The 24,789-nt window shown below is 50.4% G+C and overlaps 1 protein-coding gene across 4 annotated transcripts in view; it reads left to right on the top strand.

Moving 5' to 3' along the window:
- The first annotated feature begins 3,219 nt into the window (after positions 1-3,219).
- The window catches only part of UBASH3A (ubiquitin associated and SH3 domain containing A), a 368,437-nt gene continuing 346,867 nt past the window's right edge, over positions 3,220-24,789 (top strand). The window contains exons 1-2 of one of the 4 annotated variants that reach the window (XR_011283382.1): positions 3,220-3,531; positions 17,989-18,042. Coding sequence is in view for 3 of the 4 variants with exons in the window: in XM_069635649.1 (XP_069491750.1) it covers positions 3,329-3,531; positions 17,989-18,042 (257 nt within the window). In the remaining variant the exon portion in view is untranslated. Of the gene's footprint in view, positions 3,532-3,646; positions 3,870-17,988; positions 18,043-24,789 lie in introns of those variants that run through there. The other 3 variants (XM_069635649.1, XM_069635648.1, XM_069635650.1) reach the window with 3 other exon arrangements.

Below are 24,789 nucleotides of genomic sequence, written 5' to 3' on the forward strand. Positions count from 1 at the left end.
GAGAAAGCAGGGAACACAGGGAAAGCAGGGAAAGCAGGGAACGCAGAGAAAGCAGGTTAATGTTTGAGTTATAGACGGACAACTGACCTTTATATAGTCGGTAACATCAATACCGTTTAGTTAGCCAATACTACCTTGAATTATTTAAAATGTTGTGAGGCTACCGGTTTATACCTTTGTCTGTAGCAAGTCTACCTAGTAAGTATGAATGTTTCTGGGACTCGAAATTATTAGATAACAAAATGAACCACAAAATAAGCCCTTCGCTCTTTTCAGTTTATTTCCATAATGTCTGCTTGCTAGACATATTTCTAGCGGTTAATCTATTATACATAATCAACATAACTCCAAGCTGCATGCGCGTGTCAAATAATGACTGCAGAGAAAGCAGGGAAAGCAGGGAACACAGCGAAAGCAGGGTAAGCAGGGAAAGCAGGGAACGCAGGGAAAGCAGCGAAAGCCGGGAATGCAGGGAAAGCAGGGAAAACAGGGAATGCAGAGAAAGCAGGGAAAGCAGGGAACGCAGCAAAAGCAGGGTAAGCAGGGAATGCAGGGAAAGCAGACAAAGCAGGGAATGCAGGGAAAGCAGGGAAAACAGAGAATACAGGGAACGCAGTGAAAGCAGGGAACACAGCGAAAGCAGGATAAGCAGGGAAAGGAGGGAACACAGGGAACGCAGCAAAAGCAGGGAATTGCAGGAAAAGCAGAGAAAACAGGAAAAGCAGGGAACGCAGCGAAAGCAGGATAAGCAGGGAAAGCAGGGAACGCAGGGAATGCAGGAAAAGCAGAGAAAGCAGAGAAAGCAGGGAAAGCAGGGAACGCAGCGAAAGCAGGGTAAGCAGGGAAAGCAGGGAACGCAGGGAACGCAGCGAAAGCATGGAATGCAGGGAAAGCAGACAAAGCAGGGAAAGCCGGGAACGCAGGGAAAGCAGGGAATTCAGGGAAAGCAAAGCAAGCAGGGAAAGCAGGGAACACAGCGAAAGCAGGGTAAGCAGGGAATGCAGGGAAAGCAGACAAAGCAGGGAACGCAGGGAAAGCAGGGAAAGCCGGGAATGCAGGGAAAGCAGGGAAAACAGGGAATGCAGGGAAAGCAGATAAAGAAGGGAACGCAGCGAAAGCAGGGTAAGCAGGGAAAGCAGGGAACGCAACGAAAGCAGGGAATGCAGGGAAAGCAGAGAAAGCAGGGAACGCAGCGAAAGCAGGGTAAGCAGGGAAAGCAGGGAACACAGGGAACACAGCGAAAGCAGGGAATGCAGGGAAAGCAGAGAAAGCAGGGAAAGCAGGGAACGCAGCGAAAGCAGGGTAAGCAGGGAAAGTAGGGAACGCAGGGAAAGCAGGGAATGCAGGGAAAGCAGGGAACGCAGGGAACGCAGGGAAATCAGGGAAAGCCGGGAATGCAGGGAACGCAGAGAAAGCAGGGAATGCAGGGAAAGCAGACAAAGCAGGGAACGCAGGGAAAGCAGGGAAAGCCAGGAAAGCAGGGAAACAGGGAATTTAGGGAAAGCAGAGAAAGCAGGGAAAGCAAGGAACGCAGCGAAAGCAGGGTAAGCAGGGAAAGCAGGGAACGCAGGGAACGCAGTGAAAGCAGGGAATGCAGGGAAAGCAGAGAAAGCAGGGAAAGCAGGGAACGCAGCGAAAGCAGGGTAAGCAGGGAAAGCAGGGAATGCAGGGAACGCAGGGAATGTAGCGAAAGCAGGGAATGCAGGGAAAGCAGAGAAAGCAGGGAAAGCAGGGAACGCAGCGAAAGCAGGGTAAGCAGGGAAAGCAGGGAATGCAGGGAATGCAGCAAAAGCAGGGAATGCAGGGAAAGCAGACAAAGCAGGGAACGCAGGGAAAGCATGGAAAGCCGGGAACGCAGGGAAAGCAGACAAAGCAGACAAAGCAGGGAAAGCAGGGAAAGCAGGGAACGCAGGGAAAGCAGGGAATGCAGGGAAAGCAGCGAAGCAAGTAAACCAGGGTAAGCAGGGAAAGCAGAGAAAGCAGGGAGTGCAGGGACAGCAGGGAACGCAGGGAAAGCAGGGAACACAGTGAAAGCAGGGTAACCAGGGAATGCAGCGAAAGCAGGGAATTCAGGGAAAGCAGGGAATGCAGGGAACGCAGGGAAAGCAGCGAAAGCAGGGAATGCAGGGAAAGCAGGGAATGCAGGGAAAGCAGACAAAACAGGGAAATCAAGGAAAGCAGGGAATGCAGAGAAAGCAAGGAAAGCAGGGGAAACAGGGTAAGCAGGGAAACCAGACAAAGCAGGGAAAGCAGGGAACGCAGGGAAAGCAGCAAAAGCAGGGAACGCAGGGAACGCAGGGAAAGCAGGGAACACAGAGAAAGCGGGGAACGCAGGGATGGCAGGGAACGTAGGGAAAGCAGGGAATACAGAGAAAACAGGGAACGCAGGGATGGCAGGAAGCACAGGCAAAGCAGAGAAAGCAGGGAACGTAGGGAAAACAGGGAACGCAGGGAAAGCAGGGAACGCAGGGAAAGCAGGGAACACAGGGAAAGCAGGGAACGCAGGGTAAGCAGGGAACGCAGGGAAAGCAGGGAACACAGGGAACGCAGGGAACACACGGAAAGCAGAGCATGCAGAGAAAGCAGGGAACACAGAGATGGCAGGGAACGTAGGGAAAGCAGAGAAAGCAGGGAACACAGGGAAAGCAGGGAAAGCAGGGAACGCAGAGAAAGCAGGTTAATGTTTGAGTTATAGACGGACAACTGACCTTTATATAGTCGGTAACATCAATACCGTTTAGTTAGCCAATACTACCTTGAATTATTTAAAATGTTGTGAGGCTACCGGTTTATACCTTTGTCTGTAGCAAGTCTACCTAGTAAGTATGAATGTTTCTGGGACTCGAAATTATTAGATAACAAAATGAACCACAAAATAAGCCCTTCGCTCTTTTCAGTTTATTTCCATAATGTCTGCTTGCTAGACATATTTCTAGCGGTTAATCTATTATACATAATCAACATAACACCAAGCTGCATGCGCGTGTCAAATAATGACTGTAAGCAGCTATCCTTATCACACCGCAGATGTGCTGTGTGTCTTGAAAGCAGCAGGGTAATAGTCAGAGGAGCTTTGTTGGGGTTCACATGACTCTGCCTTCTGGTGCAGCAGAGGTGGGCGCTTGGAGGGACTGTGCCTGTAACCGTTCACGTGTAGGCCTGATAGCCCAGATCATGGCCTGTCTTTGCAGAGGCTCCCGGCCCCAGGCCCATGCACACTCTGTGTAGCCCAGGCTGTCACGAACTGCCGGCTGCACCCCTGCGGTTCCTGTGCTTGCAGCGCCGCCCACCTCTCCAGGCCCTGCTGAGGGTGGGAGCCCGGCGCCGGATGTGGCCTCGGCTAGGTGATGTCTGGGGCTCGCAGCCGAGCTCTTCACCTCCTGCATTCAGTCTGCAGGGAGTAGGAGGGGGTGCCATGGCAGGAGTCGAGCTGCCCGTCTATGCCACCGTCTGCAGCAGGCTGAGGTCCAGGAGCCCCTGCCCGTCTCTTCTGGAGTCTCTGCTGTCACTTGGCTTTCCTGAACACAGGGCGTGAGTGCACTTTCATGCTTAACAAGGCCCATAGGGGGGGGGAGGGGTGGCGCAGTTCACAGTATGCGACCTGTCAGCACAGACACACGCCTGACATGCGACTGATTCTCCCCCAGCCTTACCCCCAACGGGCTTCCTCAGCATGCCCTGACACGTGACTGACTCTATTCCAGCTCTACCAGCCTTCAGCGGCACTGGCCTGGCGCCTGGCTGACTCTGCCCCACCGGCCTCCTGGGGACATGCATGCCTTGCCATCTATTGTCGGCGTGACTGCCTCTTTCCCAGACCGATTTCAAGTGGAGGAGCGGATTGCGTTCCAGCAAGGAGTATGCGTCGGGTAAGGAGCCGGGTGGGGCTCGGCATGAGTCACCCCTTTGGGCTGCTCGGTCACAGCCCAGGTGCCGGTAGTGCTACGGGTCATATAGGCGGGGGTTTCCGTTTTCGAAGTAGCGGGGGTCGGCGGTCAAGGTTATAGGAGCTGCAGCAGGGGCATAAGGTTTTAAGAGCAGTTGAAGCGGTGGCGGGCGCATATGGGGTTAATGCCGTGGCTATCGGTCTGGGAGCGCCTCTGTAATTTAGTGCCATTAAGGAAGAGGCGTGTCGCATGAAAAACTGATCCACAGGAACAGAGAGGGATCTGGTTATAGCGTCAGTAATGGGCAGTTAGGAGCTAGTGTTGAACGACTGACATGGTTTGAAACCGAGCCTATAAATGCTTCTTACCATTATGAGTTCATCGCGGATTCCTAGATATGCGAGGAAAGTTGGTTGATAAAAGGGACAGCAGCCTCCGCAGTTAAAACGTAGACGAACATTTATTATTCATGGCCTTAGATGTGCTGCTTGGCGAGGCGCTGCTTATTGAAGGGGTGTCATGCTCTCTGAGCACAATGCGCCCCCGCGCCGCGTGGTCCCCTTATCAGAGGTGTGCGGCGTAATGCCGCGAATTGCCCGAAGTGGCGGGAGTATAGGGGTAACCAAGGGCAGGAGAGGTTAAGAGCAGCGAGGGCAAATTATTTATAAGTGGACTAGGCGTAATAGCAAAGAACATGTTGCACAGGGAACATCGACTCAGTCACAAACGCTTTGTAAAACTGTCCTGTATAACCACTGCTACTGGAAATGACAAGACGCTACAGTTTTATGTAATTCGCGGGTAATGGGATGGCTGGCTATATGGGCTTTGCCGGCAAGATAAGGGATGGTGCAATCAGGAAAGTGAGGTATAACTTGTGCGGTATGTGTTAAAACAATATTATTGGGGGTAGAAGCAGTAGAATCTGGTATCGGGCCCCACATATCGACTGGCCTGATTATGTGATGGTGAGTCGGGCACCCTGCTCCGAAAGCGCTTCGCCCTCAAGCCACTTGCGAGCACAGAAGCAGCATGTTGGGGTGGCAGCGGGGTGTTCATGTTCAACATCCCAAGTGTGTGAAGCTGCGTTACAGTAGCCGTTGTGGGAGCATTCTCGGTAAGGAAAATTGCTAGAAATGTCTGGTTTAGTTGCAATAATATGAGCTGCAGCAGAGCGTGCGTTTTGTTTTACATATTGCACCTGGGGTTGTCGGGCTAGGTGTATGGATCGTATGCCCACCCAGGTCACACATGTGGGGAATGTTGCAGTTGGGTTCGGGGTGTACACAACACGCTGATCAGGCAGATGGTTTATGTTAACCTTTTGTCGGCCCCGATGGCTTAGGGTCTGCGAGGGCTTCAACAAGCACTGTTTACGCATCCCAAAAGAGAAATACCTATGTGTGCTAGAAAGCGATGCATCTATTCTTCAGTTGCGGTGGTGCCGATGGTAGTATGAGTGTCAACTGGTTTATGGTCGCATGAACGGTTATGGGCGTCACGAGTTTGACAATGCGATTCTGCTTTTAGGGAGTATGCGGTACAGGTCAGGGCGAGGATTGCACTTCATTGCAGGGGCCCGGAGTGTTCACATTATTCAGGATAACCCAATAATGAGGTAGACGCGAGCGGGTTGCACGGCCATCCACCTTTAGCCAAAATTGCCCCTGGGGGGCACAGGCGAGGTAGAGGTCCCCCCTTTTTGTAGGGTATGTCACTAATAAGGGGTTAGTTAGCTCATGGGGCATTAACGATGTGGTGGATGGGGTAAACTCAAGGGGCAAATCAGGCAAATGTACAGTTGTATCAAGAGGCATCTGCAGTATAGTAGGACTTGTGTTTTCTTGGTCCTATTGTTCGACTATGGAATTTCTCTGGTCGACCCAGCGTTTGGTTTTCTACTGCTATTTCTTGATTGCAGGGCGGAAAACTCCAGACAGGATGCCTTTGCTTAGGGAGTTATTGCTTGTGAAAGTACACGGTGTGGGGCGCTGTGAGTCAAGGGCCGGTTTTCGAAAGTGGATTAATTTACCACAGTTACAAGAGGGGAGGGGCGCGGCATGTGTCATCAAGGGAATATTCCAGGTTTACAGCCAGGTTCCAACTTGTTTTATGTGTCGCTTTTATTTTGGCCAGGCTGAGCGACCCACTAGCAGCGAGGTGATGTTGTGCGGCCAGGGAAAGTATGGGGCGCTGCATGTGTCATCAAGGGAATATTCCTTGTTTACAGCCAAGTTCCAACTTGTCTCATGTGTCGCTTTTATTTTGGCCAGGCTGAGCAACCCACTAGCAGCGAGGCGATGGTGTGCGGCCAGGGAAAGTATGGAAGGCTTCAGCCGGGGGACTAACATGTGTAATTTCGGCGGCGGAAATACCAATAGATAGTGACTGTTTTTAAACCGCAGCACTTTCCCGTGCAGCTGCAAATGGGAGGGTTAAAGCTTTTGATTGGGCCACAGTGTACCTGGGCGGAGCGTTCTGGAAGGATCATATCTCTGGTGCGGTGCTATCGCAACTGCCACATGGGGCAGGGGTTGGTGGTACAGCTGCTGTTTCTGTAGAGGAGTGGGGTTTAAGGCTTTCATTGCAGGTGACAGCTGTACTCTTGGGAAAGATAGGGCTAGCCACCAGTAGAGCTCCAATAAAGCAGCTAGTGGTACGGGTTTGGGGCGGTTGGAAGGACAAGACGCCCCAATGGCGGTCAATGTAAAGTTAGCAAAAGTATCTGGAATTATGGCGAGGGTAAAAGCGCTTGGACACACAATGTGGGAAAAGGGGACAAACAAGTCCTTGGTGGGGACATGATATCACGTCGCGCTGTTATTTGGTACCGCAGGTGCTGCTCGGGTGGCTGGAGGTGAAAAACGATTAGGTAGTTTAGCTAATTGTAGTTATGTGCAGTAACAGTGGATTAGTTATCAGCCACGTGGGTGACGGCATTTGTTTGTGTTTTGTGGTAGCAGCCACAGAGGTGACACAGGGGCTACAGAGTGTTCAAATGGGTCAGCTGAATTCGCAAGTAACTGGTAGGGGTTTGCAGTGAGGGACTCTATTACGGAACTCACTTGGTGGCCCGTGAAGAGACGTTGCGGTAGACAACTTTGTGGTGCAGCAGGCGTTTAAGGGAATTTCCAGCACACAAAGGTGGTTGGTCGGGAGTGGCAAGGCATTGCAAATTTGGAGGACATAAGAGTGAGTGTACCTAAGTGAATAGGGCTAATCAGGGGATGTACAAAGCGTAGAGGTGAGGATAGCTCAGGAGGAGCAGGCTGGCCTTGGAAGCAAGACGACACAGAGCAACATAGGTTTGATCCCATGCTAGCGCTGGAAAACCTCGGGGTATTAAGCGCATTAGAAAAAACCTATCCTCCTACCAACGTTCCAAATGATATAAAGCAGGTTAGGAGAGGATGGGAGAATAGGCCGGGGAGGCAATAAGGGCACGGAGGTAGATGGATACCCTTGTAGGCAACCCTATCTGGGCAGATTCTAGTGGGCATGGGATGGGACATATCTGAATTGGCCAAGGGGTGAAGGTCGTTGGGGCACTCAGGTCAGTGGCTGATCCACCAAGGCCAATGCACAGGAGGGCATACCCTACAAAGCAGATTGTCCAGGTTGGGTCATGGTGGGGTACCTTATCACTGCAGGGCCTGGTAGTTGCAAGGGCATTGATGCGGGGGAGAGGGCTCAGGCTAACCATTGGGCTGCAGAAGTGGCCACGAAAGTTACTAATACACAACGCAATTTATGGGGGCTTGCGCACGTGGGTCAGTTCGGTGGAATCAATATAACACCAGTAGTATGTGGCAAAAGGTGGGATAAGTTTTGAGCCAAAAGACAAGTCAGTAGGTACAGTAGCTTCATGTATAGACTCCACTACTCGGGAGTCGGACCAGCGCCTCTTGGGAGCCTAAAAACGGCAGGGGCGTCTGGTGGTGGCAACGAGGGCTCCGCTTCCTCGAGCAAAATGGCTTTCTCTCAGCCCGAAAACACCTGCAGGGGCAGGGAGGTATCAGGCACGGAGGGTTGAGAGAGTTGTGTCTACGCAGGAGATGGTTGGGCAAGGAACGGAGTCGGACCAGCGCCTCTTGGGAGCCTAAAACGGCAGGGGCGTCTGGTGGTGGCAACGAGGGCTCCGCTTCCTCGAACAAAGGGCGCTCTCTCAGCCCACAAACACCTGCCGGAGCAGGGGGGTATCAGGCGCAGAGGGTTGAGAAAGTGGTGTCTACGAAGGAGATGGTTGGACAAGGCAAGGAACGGAGTCGGACCAGCGCCTCTTGGGAGCCTAAAACGGCAGGGGCGTCTGGTGATGGCATCGAGGGCTCCGCTTCCTCGAACAAAGGGCGCTCTCTCAGCCCAAAACACCTGCAGGGGCAAAGGGGTATCAGGCACAGAGGGTTGAGAGAGTTGTGTCAACGAAGGAGATGGTTGGGCAAGGAACGGAGTCGGACCAGCGCCTCTTGGGAGCCTAAAACGGCAGGGGCGTCGGGTGGTGGCAACGAGGGCTCCGCTTCCTCGAACAAATTGCGCTCTCTCAGCCCAAAACACCTGCAGGGGCAGGTGGGTATCAGGCATGGAGGGTTGAGAGAGTTGTGTCTCCAAAGGAGATGGGGTACACAGAACTTCTAGAGCTACTAAAGAGGAAAAGGGGGAGCCACGGTGGGCGGTAACCCACCTTTGGCGTGGCGGTGTTGTGGCGACCAATGATAAGAGACAGACTCCGAATGAGCCATTGCTAAACCGGAAGGGGCTTCGCTCGTTCTGGACAGCGCCTCCTGGGAGCCTAAACGGCGGGGGTGTCTGGCAGTAGCAATGAGGGCTCAGCTTCCCCCCAGCAAACGGCGGTCCCCCAGTCCGCAAATACCTGCAGGGGCAGGCGGTTCTCAGACTCAAAGGTCTTGGGGGAGTTGAGCCTACGATGGACATGGAAAAAAGGGGGAAGCAGGATGGGGAGCAGTCGCCACACCTTTGGAGCTATTTTCAATATCTGTTTGCTGTGCTTGTATATATGTGAAAATAAATCTGCGGCCTTGTTATGCCAAACAAAAGGAAAATGTCTCATGCAGCACCTTACTGGAGGGGAAGGAAAAAGGGGCTTGCAAGAATGAGATATTGGTGATGCATATGGCATAGCAAATGGACAAATGCCCAGGTTATGAAGGTGACGACGGAAAAGCCAAAGGAAAATGGAGGAGGCACCCCGATAACCGGGGCAGGGGCCTTCCTCCTTCCGCTCTCTCTTCCCTCCCCCCCTCGGGGGCAGGGGAGAGGGCAGGAAGAGTCCAAAAGAAGCGCCAAGCGCGCCAAAAGCCCGCGAAGGGCCAACAATGGAAAGGGGAGGAGCAAGGGATTCATAAGCAGCAGGCGCCCGGCACAGGAGCACTTGCAGCTCTTCCAGCAACCGGGCGCCTGCTGACCAGGAGAGGATTTCGTTTTCCCACCCACCCACCCACCCTACAAGAGGAGCAGCGACGGCAGAGCCGGGACGTCGTTGTCGCAGGACGTCGGAGCGGTGTTGTGGCGACCAATGATAAGAGACAGACTCCGAATGAGCCATTGCTAAACCGGAAGGGGCTTCGCTCGTTCTGGACAGCGCCTCCTGGGAGCCTAAACGGCGGGGGTGTCTGGCAGTAGCAATGAGGGCTCAGCTTCCCCCCAGCAAACGGCGGTCCCCCAGTCCGCAAATACCTGCAGGGGCAGGCGGTTCTCAGACTCAAAGGTCTTGGGGGAGTTGAGCCTACGATGGACATGGAAAAAAGGGGGAAGCAGGATGGGGAGCAGTCGCCACACCTTTGGAGCTATTTTCAATATCTGTTTGCTGTGCTTGTATATATGTGAAAATAAATCTGCGGCCTTGTTATGCCAAACAAAAGGAAAATGTCTCATGCAGCACCTTACTGGAGGGGAAGGAAAAAGGGGCTTGCAAGAATGAGATATTGGTGATGCATATGGCATAGCAAATGGACAAATGCCCAGGTTATGCGACTGATTCTCCCCCAGCCTTACCCCCAACGGGCTTCCTCAGCATGCCCTGACACGTGACTGACTCTATTCCAGCTCTACCAGCCTTCAGCGGCACTGGCCTGGCGCCTGACTGACTCTGCCCCTGCCCCACCGGCCTCCTGAGAACATGCATGCCTTGCCCTCTACTGTCGGCGTGACTGACTCTTTCCCAGACCGAGTTGCCTTTCAGGGGCACTGGCCTGGCGCCTGGCTGACTCTGCCCCACCGGCCTCCTGGGGACATGCATGCCTTGCCATCTACTGTCGGCGTGACTGACTCTTTCCCAGACCGAGTTGCCTTTCAGGGGCACTGGCCTGGCGCCTGGCTGACACTGCCCCCGCCCCACCGGCCTCCTGGGGACATGCATGCCTTGCCATCTACTGTTGGCGTGACTGACTCTTTCACAGACCGAGTTGCCTTTCAGGGGCACTGGCCTGGCGCCTGACTGACTCTGCCCCCGCCCCACCGGCCTCCTGAGAACAAGCATGCCTTGCCATCTACTGTCGGCGTGACTGCCTCTTTCCCAGACCGAGTTGCCTTTCAGGGGCACTGGCCTGGCGCCTGACTGACTCTGCCCCCGCCCCACCGGCCTCCTGAGAACAAGCATGCCTTGCCATCTACTGTCGGCGTGACTGACTCTTTCTCAGACCGAGTTGCCTTTCAGGGGCACTGGCCTGGCGCCTGACTGACTCTGCCCCCGCCCCACCGGCCTCCTGGGGACATGCATGCCTTGCCATCTACTGTCGGCGTGACTGCCTCTTTCCCAGACCGAGTTGCCTTTCAGGGGCACTGGCCTGGCGCCTGACTGACTCTGCCCCCGCCCCACCGGCCTCCTGAGAACAAGCATGCCTTGCCATCTACTGTCGGCGTGACTGACTCTTTCTCAGACCGAGTTGCCTTTCAGGGGCACTGGCCTGGCGCCTGACTGACACTGCCCTGCCCCACCGGCCTCCTGAGAACAAGCATGCCTTGCCATCTACTGTCGGCGTGACTGACTCTTTCCCAGACCGAGTTGCCTTTCGGGGTCACGCTGTAACTATGAGTGACTTGCGCGTGCACTTGGTCTTCCAAACTCATGCCTGGCATGTAAATTACTTCTGGAGGAGTGCCTGGCAGGAGACTGGCTATGGCCAAGCCCTAATTTGCTTCTGGAGGAGTGCCTGACAAGTGACTGGTTATGATCAAGTCCTGCTTTGCTTCCGGAGGAGTGCTTGACAGGTGTCTGGCTATGATCAAGCCCTGCTTTGCTTCTGGGGGAGTGCCTGACAGGTGACTGGCTATGAGCAAGCCCTGCTTTGCTTCTGGAGGAGTGCCTGACATGTGACTGGCTTTGATCAAGCCCTGCTTTGCTTCTGGGGGAGTGCCTGACAGGTGACTGGCTATGAGCAAGCCCTGCTTTGCTTCTGGAGGAGTGCCTGACATGTGACTGGCTTTGATCAAGCCCTGCTTTGCTTCTGGAGGCGTCTCAGAAAATCGTCCAATGATCCTTGTGTGAACACCTTGCCACCTCTTTAACACGGTCTTCGAAAACATAAATGTACCCTAAGACATTAGATGGTAATTATTGCATTCATTAATGTATTGTAGTAATATAGGTACACGATGTTTACAGAATGGTGCCTGGGTCATTAAGGTGCAGTGGTGCACTGACAAACAAACACGTGTGACTAGACAATCACAAGTGACAAAATGTAGAAGAACAACATACGGATCCATCATTGCGTTCACTGTAGCACTAATCCTGGAGGAACAATACTAGTATTTGAAAAACAGGTGAATATTCTCTTGTGCATTATCTAGTACTATAGACGCTTGTACTAGTAGTCCACCTCGAGCCTACATGTTTCAGTCCCCACGTTGGTAAATGGATTTTCTTCAGGGGCTATTCTGTTGGAAAAGGTGCAAAGTTGTCAGGATATTCCTCAGAGAATGAGAAGTTGGCTGTGGTGTAAGGTACCTATGGAAACACAACAACGTAAAAAGATGTACTTATAAAGGTGTACCTGGCATGAGACTCGCTGCTCCAGAACTACTGTACCTCTGCAGGAGTGCCTGACATGTGATTGGCTTGATCACACCCTACTATGCTTCTGGGGGGCTGTAGAGCATGTGACTGACCTACCATACTAGAGGAATACCTAGCCTAGCCTGTGACTGACTGTTCCAGAACTACCATACTTCTGAAGGTGTGCCCGGCATGTGACTGACTCTGCTCAAGGACTACCATACTAGAGGAATACCTAGCCTAGCCTGTGACTGACTGTTCCAGAACTACCATACTTCTGAAGGTGTGCCTGGCATGTGACTGACTCTGCTCAAGGACTACCATACTAGAGGAATACCTAGCCTGTGACTGACTGCTCCACAACTACCGTACTTCTGAAGGTGTGCCCGGCATGTGACTGACTCTGCTCAAGGCCTACCACACTAGAGGAATACCTAGCCTGTGACTGACTGCTCCAGAACTACCGTACTTCTGAAGGTGTGCCCGGCATGTGACTGACTCTGCTCAAGGCCTACGATACTAGAGGAATACCTAGCCTGTGACTGACTGCTCCAGAACTACTGTACTTCTAAAGGGGTGCTTGGCATGAGACTCGCTGCTCCAGAACTACTGTACCTCTGCAGGAGTGCCTGACATGTGATTGGCTTGATCACACCCTACTATGCTTCTGGGGGGCTGTAGAGCATGTGACTAACCTACCATACTAGAGGAATACCTAGCCTAGCCTGTGACTGACTGTTCCAGAACTACCATACTTCTGAAGGTGTGCCCGGCATGTGACTGACTCTGCTCAAGGACTACCATACTAGAGGAATACCTAGCCTAGCCTGTGACTGACTGTTCCAGAACTACCATACTTCTGAAGGTGTGCCCGGCATGTGACTGACTCTGCTCAAGGACTACCATACTAGAGGAATACCTAGCCTGGGACTGACTGCTCCACAACTACCGTACATCTGAAGGTGTGCCCGGCATGTGACTGACTCTGCTCAAGGCCTACCACACTAGAGGAATACCTAGCCTGTGACTGACTGCTCCAGAACTACCGTACTTCTGAAGATGTGCCCGGCATGTGACTGACTCTGCTCAAGGCCTACGATACTAGAGGAATACCTAGCCTGTGACTGACTGCTCCAGAACTACTGTACTTCTAAAGGGGTGCTTGGCATGAGAATCGCTGCTCCAGAACTACTGTACCTCTGCAGGAGTGCCTGACATGTGATTGGCTTGATCACACACTACTATGCTTCTGGCAGACTGTAGAGCATATGACTGACTCTGCTACAGGGCTACCATACTAGAGGAATACCTAGCCTGTAACTGACTGCTCTAGAACTACCATACCTCTGGAGGAGTGCCTGACATGTGACTGGCTTTCATCAAGCCCTACTTCGCTTCTGGGGGAGTGTATGGCATGTGAATGACTCTGATCCAGGACTACCATACTGCTAGAGGAATACCTATCATGAGACTGACTGCTCTAGAACTACCGTATTTCTGAAGATGTGCCTGGCTCTGCTCAAGGCCTACCATACTAGAGGAATAGCCAGCCTATGACTGACTGCTCCAGAACTACCGTACCTCTGAAGGTGTGCCCGGCATGTGACTGACTCTGCTCAAGGACTACCTTACTAGAGGAATACCTAGCCTGTGACTGACTGCTCCAGAACTACCGTACTTCTGAAAGTGTGCCCAGCATGTGACGGACTCTGCTCAAGGACTACCATACTAGAGGAATACCTAGCCTGTGCCTGACTGCTCCAGAACTACCATACTTCTGAAGGTGTGCCCGGCATGTGACTGACTCTGCTCAAGGCCTACCATACTAGAGGAATACCTAGCCTTTGACTGACTGCTCCAGAACTACCGTACTTCTGAAAGTGTGCCCGGCATGTGACTGACTCTGCTCAAGGACTGCTTTACTAGAGGAATATCTAGCCTGTGACTGACTGCTCCAGAACTACCGTACTTCTGAAGGTGTGCCCGGCATGTGACTGACATGTGACTGGCTATGATCAAGCCCTGCTTTGCTTCTGAAGGTGTGCCTGGCATGTGACTGACTCTGCTCCAGAACTACCATAGTAGAGGAATACCTAGCCTGTGACTGACTGCTCCAGAACTACCGTACTTCTGAAGGTGTGCCCGGCATGTGACTGACTCTGCTCAAGGACTACCATACTAGAGGAATACCTAGCCTGTGAATGACTGCTCCAGAACTACGGAACTTCTAAAGGTGTGCCTGGCAGGAAACTGACTGCTCCAGAACTATCATACTTGTGAAGGTGTGCCCGGCATGTGACTGACTCTGCTCAAGGACTACCATACTAGAGGAATACCTAGCCTGTGACTGACTGCTCCAGAACTACCGTACTTCTGAAGGTGTGCCCGGCATGTGACTGACTCTGCTCAAGGCCTACCATACTAGAGGAATACCAAGCCTTTGACTGACTGCTCCAGGACTACCGTACTTCTGAAGGTGTAACTGGCATGTGACTGACTCTGCTCAAGGACTACCATACTAGAGGAATACCTAGTCTTTGACTGACTGCTCCAGAACTACCGTACTTCTGAAGGTGTACCCGGCATGTGACTGACTCTGCTCAAGGACTACCATACTAGAGGAATACCTAGCCTGTGACTGACTGCTCCAGAACTACTGAACTTATAAAGGTGTGCCTGGCAGGAGACTGACAGCTCCAGAACTATCGTACTTCTGCAGGACTGGTTGACATGTGGTTGGCTTGATCAAGCCATACTATGCTTTAGGGGGAGTGTAGAGCATGTGACTGACCTTGCAACAGGACTACCATATTAGAGGAATACCTATACTGTGACTGACTGCTCCAGAACTACCGTACTTCTGAAGGTGTGCGCGGCATGTGACTGACTCTGCTCAAGGACTACCATACTAGAGCAATACCTAGCCTGTGACTGATTGCTCCAGAGCTTCCACACTTCTGGAGGAGTGCTTGAGATGTGACTGGCTTTCATCAAGCCCTACCTTGCCTCTAGAGGAGTGTATGGCATGTGACTGACTCTGACCAGGACTACCATACTGCTAGAGGAATACCTAGCATGAGATTGACTGCTCCAGAACTACCGTGTTTCTAAAGATGTGCCGGGTATGTGACTGGCTCTGCTCAAGGCCTACCATACTAGAGGAACATCTAGCTTGTGAATGACTGCTGCAGAAATGCCATATTCTGCAGCAGTGCCTGACATGTGACTGGCTTTCATCAAGACCTACTATGCTTCTGGGGGAGTGTATGGCATGTGAGTGGCTCTGCTCCAGGACAACCATACTTATAGAGGAATAACTAACATGAGACTGACTGCTCCAGAACTACCGTGTTTCTAAAGATGTGTCTGGAATATGACTGGCTCTGCTCAAGGACTACCATACTAGAGCAATACCAAGCCTGCGACTGACTGCTCCAAAACTACCGTACCCCTGGAGGAGTGCCTGACATGTGACTGGCTTTCATCAAGCTCTACTTTGCTTCTGGGTTTGTGTATGGCATGTGACTGATTCGCTCACATCCCTACTGTGCTTTAAGAGGAGTACCTGACACGTGACTGACTCTTTCCCAGTCCCACCCTGCTGTGGTTCTGGACCATTGCCTGCCGTTAGGCCAGCACTAGCAGTACTACACTTCTGAAGCCTGTTACTGACTTTTCTCCAGTGTTGCTTTGCATCTGGAGCAGTGCCTGGCTGGTGACTGACTCTGTCCGAATCCTACAAGGCTTACATGAGGTTGATTGACATTGGTGAGCTCATGTTCATGTGTGGTGTAACGTGAATGGAAGGCGTAAAAGCATTGAGTAAGAGTTTAACACCATCCATTCATGCCATGCCACATATTCAATCATTTGTACGGTGGAGAGGAGGGGCGGAAATTAACATGTGTTTCGGGCATCTTCTTTCCTTTACGTCATACAAATGCTCCAGCATTTGCATCAGCATAGATTTTCATACCGCGCAAATGCTGGATATCACAAAGGGGTCTGCCTGCTTCATACATCAGCATAAAGCAGGCTCACTCCATAGGGATCCATTGTTAACGTTGCCTGTCATGCTTGCATGGAAGGCAGCGTGTACAATTACAATGAAATGCTGCCCGACATGCTCGCATTTTGGACAGCCGTTAATTGTAATTGTGAGCACTGCTTGCCATGCACAATTAAATGTAAACGCATGCCAGGCAGCATTTACTAACTTTGCACGGTAGAGTGCAAAAGTGTAGTGCAGTAGGTAGCCATACACACATGTGTGCTGCCTTTTGCCCTGCAAATGACGAACATGGGGCCACGGGAGCCGCCTACATGTATGTCATACTGTAAGGCTCCCTGTCACCAAATTACTCATTTGATCAGAATGAGCTCCTGTCTGTTCTCCGAAGCCTGACTTCAAAGAGGTGAAAGGGGACAATATTCTACCACTTCTCACCCCCCCCACCCCCTGCCCACACTTTGATCATTTCCTGGATGTGGTATGGATTTGTTGCACCCCAGTTTTCACATCATCCCTCTGCTGTCTAACAGAATGCAGATTAACAAAGCCCTCACTTTCAAAATCGTACTAATTACATACAGGGAGCACTAACCTGTGCACGTACATGCACCACTGCCCCGCCCCCACCATGCAATCTTGAAGCAATGCTGAGAAGCAGGCGTCTGCAACCTACAGATCTCTAGTTGCTTTGGACTATGACTCCCATGATCCCTCACCACTGACTATGCTGGATAGGACTGTTGGGATTTGTAGTCCACAACATTTGGAGATCCAAAGGTTGCAGACCCCTGCTGAGAAGTGTGTACACGTAACATGTTTTATTTTTATTTATTATTGAATATAGTTGAATTTACATCAACTTTTTCAATTTATACATAGAAAAATTTCATAAACATAAATAGTAAAAGGTAATTCAAATTCACAATAGAAAAAAAATCATTCAGTTAAATTCATGAATTGACAAAATTGACAAAATATTTTCATGATGTAATAAAATATCTACAGACAAATTCATCATTATAAAACAGACAGTGTAACACCAATTTCATTCCATATTCAAGGCCTTTAAAAGGTTAATAGTGGCAATTCTTATGCTCATACATTCAGTTGCTGCCAAGGCGGCCCATCTATTTCTCGGGTCAATTTGTGCAAAATACGCAAAATGATTCACAAAATGAGCACTTCTCAAGCTCGTGAGGGCCAGACAGCCCAATATTATATGTTGCAGAGTTTCGGCAATCGCTGCATTTTTACAAAACCTGCACCAATTGAGATCTGAGGGAATTTGCTTCCTTCTTGCTTTAACCTCACGAGTGGGCCAGATGTTGAGTCACAACCGTAAGGTAGCAGTTCTAATAGCAGCAGATGGAGCCAAACGTAAATAGGATGCAGTGTCTCTGTATCGTTTAGGGCCAAATATTGCAGAATCAAAATCTTTGTAAGTTAAGCATTGAGCTCTAGTGTCATTCCAGTCCATCATATACACTTTCTTCTTTGCTTGTTCCGGATTCCAAGTAACATGTATGCGGGCTGTCCCGGACTGGCTTCCATGCGTGTGCAACAAAGAGAAATGCCTCCTGTTATGTATCTGCAAGGTTGTAGGTGCCTGCATGGATTCCTGGGAATCCCCCAGCTTTGCGCAGGTGCAGACAGCGGAGGGATTCCATAGGAACCCAGCGCACTTCAGTCAGCATGGAAAGCAGAGGTGGTGCCCTCGTGTTTAGCAGGCGGAACGGATTGGAGCGGCGGGAGATACGCCGCTCAGCATGCCCCTGTGCTAAATCAGGTGTAAAACGCTGTGTACACTTTTTACGCATGGTTTTCACAACTGATTAGGAAAAATGGGCGCCCAATTGGGAGCGGCCCCACCGCCCAGAAAATGCACACAGAGACACGTGCAGGGGCGTGCCAATCCTTATCTGCCGTCACGAAATCACTGCCAATCCTGATTAATTGGCGAGTCATTTGATGTGCTTATTTCTTTTAAACTATTTCCTGTATTTGTTTGAAAACTGTTATCTAACACTTTGATCAAATAAAAAAAAAACGCTGTCCTCTCTCTCTCTTTGCACCCACAGGCAGAAGGCGTTGGCTGCCACGGGGCGGAGGAGCGCAGAAGAGGCGGTGAACTGGTGGGTTTCAGATACACACTTTTGGTGAAAAGCACTGTATAAATTCAATAAAATACAATAGAATACAATTTACTATTTACTCCCGACCACTGGCTGCTCCGGACAGTTTAAAGATATGAAGCACTAAGGCCCGGGGTCACTGGGCTAGTGGGTGTGGCCTGCAACCTTGTGGGGGCGTGGCTTGGGTGAACGACACAAGAAACCCTGAGATACAAATGCCTTGAGGCACTCAGGCCGGTATGTATATTGCGAAACTGTACTGCTTTCTCCCAACCGGTCAATATAACAGTACATTCCCCCAAAAAGTCCCTATGGAGTAGGGTGGGAAACGCTTTGCGAAGCCCACATTTCCCCTCTCAAATGCACCTTTACACTGGCCAATCAGGGGGCTTGGAAAGTAGAATCCACCAGTAAACACCCACGTTCTCTCGCCCACCTGCATTCCTCCCCCTGGTTTTTGCCATTTTTATTTCGGCCTCAGGGCTACAGACCCGTTTCACCATCGCCCGCTACCCCCATGGATTCCTGCTGCACTCATGCTCTTAGCTCAGGGCAGTGGTATTCAAACTTTTTCAAACTGAGCCTCCCCTTGAGTAAAAATATCGTTTCTGGGCCCCCCCACCTAAAGAGTGGGGTCCCCTAGGGGGTCCAAAGGATGTCCAGGGGCCCCTGGCTCTTTAAAATATGCACAGATGTTCTACTGCTTATATTTTCTATTAAAAGCAGTGAACGTAATCCAGCCGCCAGTTTGAAGACCACTGGCTTAATGTGACCAGATTTTCAACATTAAAAAACGGGATCGGCCAACAACATAAAAGAAAGACTGACCAAGTGACTACCCCCCCCCCTTAATCCTACCTTCCCATCTCCCCAGCCCCATCGCATATATCTGCACTTCCACCTGGAGGTAGGCATCTGGCTTCCTCCTGCAACTCTCTGATGCCGAGAATTGCCGTTACCAAGGAGCTTCATGCTCCCCTTGAAGATGGCCACCATGGCTGGCTCGAGGACACAGAGTCTGCTTCTTTGTTGCAGTCTGTGATGCTCTTCACCATCCGGCTGCATCGTTTCAAGCATCCCAAACCCCTGTTTGGAGGACGCATTAGGAAGTGCCCTTTGTCATCGAGCCGGCAGGCTCTGCCGGCCCACCTCGGGAGGCCCACTTATAAGGCTCGTAGCCTGTCTGGGCCTGTCTAGGGCTGCTGGCAGCTCAGCGTACATCTAGGCGCCTTTCTACCTGATTGTTCCCGCTGCGCCCGTCTGATCACTTGCATACCTCCTGATGTGCCACTTTGCTGTTACACCTTGCTTCTCTAAGATAAGGCTGGTTGGATTCCCATCCTGCTAGTCCATTTTCTTAATGACTGTCACTTGTGTTACTCTGGTTTACTGTCTGCCCCCGATCCTCACAGCCACTGCTGCAGCGTCCCTGTACTTGGAACACTTTGTACTGACCATTGATCCTTAAAGCCTATGAGTCTAATGTTATCTGGACTACTACAGTTTCTCCCTGCTCCTTGCCTACTGTATTCTCTGCTGAATCACTTCCTGCCTCTTTCTCTGTGAGGCTTGGCCACCAGTCTGCTCTCCTACCCTTTTACATTGGGCCTTCCTCATTGTATACCCTAATGTTGTTCTGACACAGCCCCATGTGCTGTTGGTTTCCCACTTGTTCACCCAGCAAAGTGCTTGCTCTTGCCTTGTTTCTTGCATATTTGATGTAACCCCCTTTGATGTGAGGGTGACTTTCCCTTATGCATACATCATCTTGTGCCTGTTAGTTCCTGCATCCTTTCTTTCCTTCTTTCCCTTGACTCTTCTCTTCTCAGCCATGTGCTGCATTGCTTACTATGTGCTCGCTGCTGCTTTCTTGACCCCTCATTTAGCCCTCTCTTATTTTAGTGTAACCGTCAACCTCTGTTGTCACCGTCATTGCTTACATGCTGGATTCAATCTTGCCCAAGGTGAGGTTCTTTCCGGTCCCCAGTCCCTTACCTGCTTAGTCTCAACTGTTGCTTGCATGCCTGATGTAGCCCCTCATCCGTGAGTCAAGGCTTTCTCAGTCCCCAGTCACTTACCTGCTTAGCCTCAACTTTTGCCTGCATGCCTGATGTAGCCTGGTTAATAAGTGGAAGGAAGCAGATTTAAGGTATAAACAAAATATTATCGAATCCAAGAAAAACTTGAGCAAATAACTACAGCCTCAAATTACATGAGTAAGCCCTTTGAGATATTGAGATATCTAGAACAACTCAAAGCCTTACTTCCCCTAGCACAACCGTCCCAGAACGAGTGTGTAAAAGTACAGGAGGCCTTCATAGCAAACATCTCAAAGGCTAGAGAAACAGTCACAACACCTGACAGGCAAAACTCGCTGACAGGCTTACAGGAGCAAGAAAAGTCTGAAAAATGTGACCTACTTTCCATTACAACTGACGACATGCGTTCACTCTTAGCATCCATGAGGCCCACATCCTGCGCAGAGAATATACTACCCCCAATAATAGTATTAGAACATAGAGAAATCTTCATACCATTTTTTTACACGATTGGTAAATGCATCCTTTCGAGACAATCATATTCCAGATTACATTAAAATCGTCACAGTAACCCCACTGGTAAAAAGTCCAGGATTGAACCATAGAGATCCAAGCAACCTACGTCAAATTACAAACTGCAATGTTTTGCTAAAGATTCTGGATAAAGCAGCTACGCTGCAGATGCAAGCTTTTGTGGAAGCCAACAACATCCTGCATGAAAACCATCAGGTTTCAGGACGGCTCACAGCACGGAAACAGCTATGCTGGACCTCCAGACACACATGCTAGCATTACGGACAAAGGCAGGTCGGGCATCCAAGTGTTGCTAGACCTGTCTGCGGCCTTTGATTTACTAGATCATGAATCGCTAACCCAGTCACTGGAACCGATGGGGGGCTGCTCATCAAGGACAACGATAGGGGTCCTTTCATTCCTGGCAAATCGGAGATCAAACATACACTTGGGGGAATCGTTCTCACCCTGGGCCACCATTGAATGTGGATTACCTCAGGGGCTAGTGTATCCCCCCTGCTTTTCAATCTATATCTGAGATTCCTCTGCACAGTGCTTGACAACATCAGAGTTTTCTTTACTGAATTACGCCGATGATGCGCAGCTTGTGATGGAGCTGAGTGATAACCATCAAACTAATGCCTGTAAACCTGAGACAGTTTATAGCATCCTAAAGGCCTGGGGGACATCCAATTGGATGTGCTTATATGGGAATAAGACAGAGTTAATGATTTTTAGATCCCGGCAGGCGTGCGCCAAACTAGGCAAGGAATACGAGACCTTCCAGATCAGAAACTCCCCCTTACCGGTCTTAGAAAAAGTAAAGCCTTTAGTATCTTCCTTGAAGCATCTCCGAGTGTAAACACCCATGTAAGTAACATGAATAGAAATTGCCAATATTACCTACGACTACTGAGTCACATCAGACCATTGTAGAATGAGAAAAACAGTGCCACCATAGCCAGGGTTACAATCTTGTCTAGGTTGGACTACGGGAACACCCTAATGCTGGGAGCAAATAAGGGGTGCTTTGCTAGATGCCAGATTATTCTGAACAGTGCAGTAAGAATTGTCAAAAAGAAAACCAGGAAGGATCCTATCAGTGTAGACAGGAAAGCACTGCACTGGCTGGCTGTCAAGGAAACGGATTACGTTCAAAGCCATGGCCATAGTCCACAGAAGCCTTTATGGCAGGACCCCGGCCTATCTGAGAGAACAGATGACCCACTACACTCCTGGCCACGCGTTGAGATCTGAATCTACAGGCCAAATTGTTTGTCCCCCATTTAAGTGCTCCAGGGGGCTAGGCAGGTCTTTTCCAGTGCATGCCGCCCCATTATGGAATGGATTACCAAAGGCAATCAGACTCGAGAGCAATTACCCAATCTTTAGGAAAGCACTAAAGACAGCAATCTTTAGATAAGCCTTGAAGATACCGAGGCTAGTCCATGAATCAGTCAATGTATTGTTAAATATTTGTCGTCCTTGCCTAAATGTATGCGCCCTGATGCCTGCAGGCTTCGGCACAATATAAATTAATAATAGTAATATATATCCCTGAGGTGAGGCCTTTCCAATCCCAAGTCACTTACCTGCTTAGTCACAATTGCTGTCTGCATGCCTGATGTAGCCTCTCATCGCCAGGGCAAGGCTTTCCCAGTCCCCAGTCCCTTACTGCTAAGTCACATTTGCTGTCTGCATGCCTGATGTAGCCCCTCATCCCAGAGGCAAGGCCTTTCCAGTCCCCAGTGACTTACCTGCGTAGTCCTAATTGTTATCTCCATGCCTTATGTAGCCCTTTATCCCTGAGGCGGGGCTTTTCTAGTCCCCAGTCCCTTACCTGTGTAGTCCTAATTGTTGTCTGCATGCCTGATGTAGCCCTTCATCCTGAGGCGAGGCTTTTCCAGTCCCCAGTCTCTTAATGCTTAGTCACATTTGCTGCCTGCATGCCTTATGTAGCCCCTCATCCCTGCGGCAAGGCTTTTCCAGTCCCCAGTCCCTTACCCGCGTAGTCCTAATTGTTGTCTGAATGCCTGATGCAGCCCTTCTTCCCTGAGGTAAGGCTTTTCTACTCCCCAGTCCCTTTCCTCTGTAGTCCTAATTGTTGTCTGCATGCCTGACGTAGCCCTTCATCCCTGAAGCGAGGCTTTTCCAGTCCCCAGTCTCTTACTGCTTAGTCGCATCTGTTGTCTAAATGCCTTATGTAGCCCTTTATCCCTGCGGCAAGGCTTTTCCAGTCGCCAGTCCCTTCCCTGCCGAGTCCTAATTGTTGTCTGCATGCCTGATGTAGCTCTTCATCCCTGAGGCGAGGCTTTCCCAGTCCCCAGTCCCTTACTGCTTAGTCACAATTGCTGTCTGCATGCCTGATGTAGCCCCTGATCCCTGAGGCAATGCTTTCCCAATCTGCACTCACTCATACCTGCTTGTCACACTTGCATTCTGGGTTCCTTAATGCAATCTACCTATTGTTCCTGCACTTTGATCTTATTTTGCTTGTATTGTGCCTCACTCCCCTTCTTCCCCCTCCCCCCTTTTTCATGTTCAGCACTTGCACTTTCCAAAATCGTCTCACAACCTAATCAGACTGTTTTGTTTGTCTTCCACCCATCGACCCCTCCTTCGCCTCCCCCACAGCCCCTGCACTCACGCCCTAGCACTTGCACGTTCCGAATGTTTCAAGGCCTTTTAAGAAGGTTTTCTTTTTATTGTGTACCTTGTGTCCCTCTTCCCTTCCCCCCTCCTTGTCTTGATGCACCTCGAAACACAATTGTTTGCTGTATAGTGTGCATTACAAAAACACAATACATAAAGAAATAAAGCTGCATAAAGAGTGTGCAGTTTGGGCTGCTGCTAAAAGCATGTACATAACAAGCTTGATCTATTTGAAGTAATACTGTCTGAATGATGTATTTTAATGTTACATGCATACAATGGACTTGATTGTCATTGATAGTGTGAACAGGTGAGCACCTGAACGCTAACACACCTTAATTCAAACAAAACAAGTCACGTGAATGACAAAGGGGCTGTGGCTCTATTTGACATGACAATCCCTGCTGTTTAGCTGCTTCTCAGCCTGCCTCTGTGGTGCAAGCAGCGCGCGCACACGGCTGGTACCGGCAAGGTTGGGGGTTGGAGTCCATCCTCAGAAGACAACGTTATGAATATCAAATCATGTGTATTGAGTTTCTAATTGTTGGCATTTACAGAACTCTAACCCTCCCTCTCCCCAGAACCAGAGGGCCCAAGTCCTGGCAAAACGGGTATGTCAGGCCGCGCTCTTCCCTGGTGGCTAGCATGGAAATAGAAAGAAGACTTGTATTTGCTGGCTCTGTCCAGCTCACATAGTGGAGTTTACTAATCCATGCATATAAATGACTGTAGCGTCTACATGCACTGTTCTTTGAACATTTCAAACTATTCTCTAAAAAGGTCCCTGATTAGAATCACCTCAAATTTTATTTTAATTTTAAAGCAGACATGCCAACATCCGGGAGCCCCTGAGAGGGAGATTTCCCCACAGCAATCAGGAAAATGTATTTTTCCCATAGGATTGCATAGGTGTTATCCTTATTTTAGGCGGGAGACAGTAACACATAATCCGATTTTTCAATTACAAATCGGGAGTCTCCCGCCTAAATCGGGAGGGTTGGCGTGTATACTAAAGGTACCTGTGACATTGCTGGAAGAGTGGTGAAGGGCGGGTTTGCTAGACTGGCCGCCTGAGGCGTGCTTGTTAGTAATGTTCCTGTGCAGGCACGCTGAAGCACACCTCACCAGAATGAAGGATCTCATATGTGTATTGGCCATGTGCAGGATTGCGTTAGCGTGGCAGTCCACAGGAGGCCCTGTATAGAAGCGTGGGGGGGACCTGTGGAAATTGGCCGAAGCTGAAACAGTGGTGTGGCACGGCGTGGTATATAGGGGACAGAGGGAGGCCAGTAATGATGTTATGGCCTGGAATGCAAATTGACAAGGGGGGTCCTGGGAGTCTCTCTGCCAGACATTAGTCCTGGTTACGAGAGACTTACCCAGAGTCTTTAGCTCACTATCTTTCACAGAGAAGAAATATCCCAAACATATCAGTCTTTGTCCTGCCCTGGGGCAGTCCAGCACCGAAATGCTAGGCAATTCTCCTCTGAACAAGAGTACCAACAGCATCCCCAGACACCTGTTTCGGTCTGGTTGGACCTCA

Source organism: Ambystoma mexicanum, chromosome 7p, assembly GCF_040938575.1.
Source record: "Ambystoma mexicanum isolate Mex_15411 chromosome 7p, UKY_AmexF1_1, whole genome shotgun sequence".
Classification (NCBI taxonomy): Eukaryota; Metazoa; Chordata; class Amphibia; order Caudata; family Ambystomatidae; genus Ambystoma; species Ambystoma mexicanum.